General features: G+C 42.2%; 1 protein-coding gene across 1 annotated transcript; it reads left to right on the forward strand.

Moving 5' to 3' along the window:
* Window positions 1-386: 386 nt before the first annotated feature.
* Window positions 387-2605, forward strand: LOC106808515 (calretinin-like; the record flags this gene model as incomplete). The annotated part of the gene is given in 2 exon segments (XM_014811268.1): window positions 387-621; window positions 2532-2605. Coding segments are annotated over 2 exon segments (174 nt in total), but the record flags the coding sequence as incomplete, so codon positions are not given.
* Between the last annotated feature and the right edge of the window lie 900 nt (window positions 2606-3505).

Consider the following 3505-nt stretch of genomic DNA (forward strand, 5'->3'; position numbering starts at 1 on the left):
GATATGCAAATGCTCCGTGCATACGGGATGGAGGTATACCTGATGGATTATACCTCAAGGTGTGACGCTTGCTGTAAACCATAGCAAAGTTTATATGTTTTACATCCATAATTACTGCCGAGGATGGTGCTTAAAATAACGCATTCGATATTATTTTGTGTAGTATAGCTACACGCACGAAACTGCGCGAACTGCCAAGACAATCACTGTCACGTAAAATGACACAGCTTAATTGCCAGTCTCCCTATCCACCCGTACAGGGAATAGTTAAATCCACGTCACGGGCGCATGCGCACATGCGCAGTGTGAACTTACAGGTACAACTCACGCGCGCACGCAAACGCGTGTATGTATATTTAGAGTCATATAGATATACGTATACTCACACATATATATACACTCAGGCGCGGCTAACGATCTTCTTAGTTACTGCGAGCCGTGCTGAGGATTGCTTTGCACAGACCGCCACTCGCTAACAACACGGACGAACCGCAGGAGCGCCGCAGCGAGCGTGAGTCGATATGGCTTCCAAGCACGACAATTTCATGGACAAACTCAACTGCGTCTGCAGCATCGACTCGGAACAGTTTGTCGAATGCTGGAAACACTACGATATGGACGGTAAGCACGCGGTAACGGTTCGCCGACATAGCTAGCATCTTCAACTCGATTTCGTAAAACCCCACATCGCTATGCCACTCAGGTTAATTTATTTCCATTATTATTATTATTATTATTATTATTGTTATTATTATTATTATTATTAACACAAACCAAAATAAATATTTACTAATATTATTAATAATGTTATGTTTGATCGTGTTATTGATATTAATATTATATTATATATGTTATTATGTTAAATTTTTGTGAATTGTGAAATTTGTGGTGATAAAATTTAAAATAACTGAGTTACGCCTGGTAATCGTGGTGATGCTCTGTGCGTGGAATGCAATAACATATTTAACCATTTACCCTGTTTTGATTGCATTGTGGACGTACTCGTGATAAGAATCTAAGGCGATACTTTTAGAAATCCGGGAAAGATTTCCTAATACGTATTCCTAATGATATTAGCGAAAGACTCAGTAAACTAACAGGTTTCTTTTTTGATACACTTACTATGTTTATAATAACAAGTTTACGTGATGTGAACGAATGGGCGAATCGGATGTGCGAGCGAAGGAGGAAAGATAAAGATAAGGTTGCGAAAGATAGAAAGAAAGAGCGCGCACGAAAGCCATAGAGGTAGACAGGGATAAAGAGAAATAGACGGAGAGAGAGGGAGAGAGAGCGAGAGTGCGAGCGAGAGAGAGACCGGTGCGAGCGGGAGAACGCGCAAACGAGACAGAGAGAAGAGAAAGAGAGAGAGAGAGAGATAGATAGCGAGAGAGAGAGAGAGAGAGCGCGAGAGAGAGAGAGAGAGCGAGAGAACAAGAGAGAGAGAGAGAGCAAAGCAGGAGTACGCAGCTAGATTCACAACGCAGATATTGACATTTCATTAGCAAAACTCCACCGACCTAGCACATCGTCTGATGATCCAGCTATCGATCGTCACCCACGGCATTTCTGCCGGTGCATCCGTACCGGTGCACTCACGCGAGGGTGCGAGTTGGTATCTGGCACATTGCTCGCACCAGCCTATACATCGCAATTAGCTAAATGTCACATCCTTCTAGCCAAGTTCAAAGTTAGCCTCGTAATATAACGGTGCATGCATGGCCCTTGCGGTTTCATCCGCACACGTTTCGTTATGTAGTTATAGTTCCGCGGAGCTTAAGATGGAATCGGGGAGACAGAAGAGGCCTCCGGCCTGTAAGGATTCCTGTATCATCCTGGTATTTATTACGATCGCAAATAAGTATATTAGTGACGGAGATTAAAATCCCCGTCACGTATATAACGTCAGTCAATGCGGTGTGTGTGTGTGTGTGTGTGTGTGTGTGTGTGTGTGTGTGTGTGTGTGTGTGTGCGTGTGTGCGTGTGAAATCACGAATCCATAAAGATGAATTATAGTTGTTGTGTAGAGTTGGGACTTGGGACATACTGCGCCGCTTACTCTTTGGGCGGGGCGGGTTCCTCGTCATTTTGACACAAGAACATGCAAAGAACGATTAAGGTTACACTGACTTGGTGATTGCTGTAATAAAACAGACAGGTTAACTGGCGAATTTTATCTCGATTTGGATCCAAAATGTTTAATATCCTTTGCGGTTTCTGCGCGGTGAGTAGGATACGCGACCTTTAATGGTACTGTGCTGTTCACGTAACGTAACAATGTTGTTGCAGCATGTTTCTGTCTATGTATGCTGCCGCAGTGTGTTGTCTCCGTAACGTGACAATGCTGTTACATCGTGTTTCTGTCTATGTAACATGACAGCGATGATGCTGGAAAATGCTGTTGCAGCGTGTCGTTGTCCACGTAATGTGACAATGTTATGGCAGTGTGTTTCTGTCCGCGTAACGTGACCATGCTGTCGCAGTGTGTCGTTATAATTATTATCTATTACCGTGGCAATGTTGCTTTGCAGGTAATGGCTTCATCGAAGGCGAGGAGATGGACAAGCTGTTCAGTGATCTTATACACATGGCCGTGAAAGGACGGGTAAATATATAGCTTATTGGTTTTGAGCTTATTGTCGTTTTGGCCTATATGTATTTTTTCGATTTTGCATGCCGTTTTTCCTCTAATTGCTCCTCGTTTTCCTCCTCCTCTTCCTCCTCATATTTTCCCTCTTTTTTTCTATTCCTCCTCCTCTTGCTCCTATTCATCACCCTTCTCCTCCCTCTTCTCATCCTCATCTTTCTTCTTCTTCTTCCTCTTCTTCTACTACTACTTCTTGTTTCTCTTCTTCTTCAGTTTTCTCATCTTCCTCGTCGTTGTTGTCATAGTGGCCTTCTCCGTCTTCCTCCTCCTCCTCCGCCTCCTCCTCCTCCTCCTCCTCCTCCTCTCCCCCTCTCATCTTCTTATTCTTTACTATCATCATCATCATCATCATCATCACCACCACCATCATCTTCTTCTTCTTTTCTTCTACTTCTTGTTTTTAAATATTATTATTAGTAGTTTAAATTATTCGTCTTCTTATTTTATTCGTTTATTTTATTCGTATTTTATTCGTTTACCTAGTCGTCCTCCTCTTATTTCTCTTCGCTTTCTTCGTTGTCATTCACATAATTCTCCTTCTCTTTCTCTCGACTTCCTCGAGCTACCTTCTTTTTTTCGTCTCTCTAGCTTTTCCTCCTGCTTTTCCACCCGTTTTCTCCTGGTAAATATGGTCTTATGATGAAAATAGACAATTGCCGTTGTGCCTGTATCTCATGTTAGTCACCATATTATGCTTATATTGATGCCAGTTTTACATTTCTATATAAAATTGACAAATCTTGCCGTTTTTGTCTTCTTGTCCGGTTCACTAGTATGTCTTTGTGTTGCAATAATATTTTCAGGGAATGTTACTTTATATGCGCCACCGAAAACTTAAATATACTGTTCTGATTACGC

Source organism: Priapulus caudatus, unplaced genomic scaffold, assembly GCF_000485595.1.
Source record: "Priapulus caudatus unplaced genomic scaffold, Priapulus_caudatus-5.0.1 Scaffold283, whole genome shotgun sequence".
Taxonomy (NCBI): domain Eukaryota; kingdom Metazoa; phylum Priapulida; class Priapulimorpha; order Priapulimorphida; family Priapulidae; genus Priapulus; species Priapulus caudatus.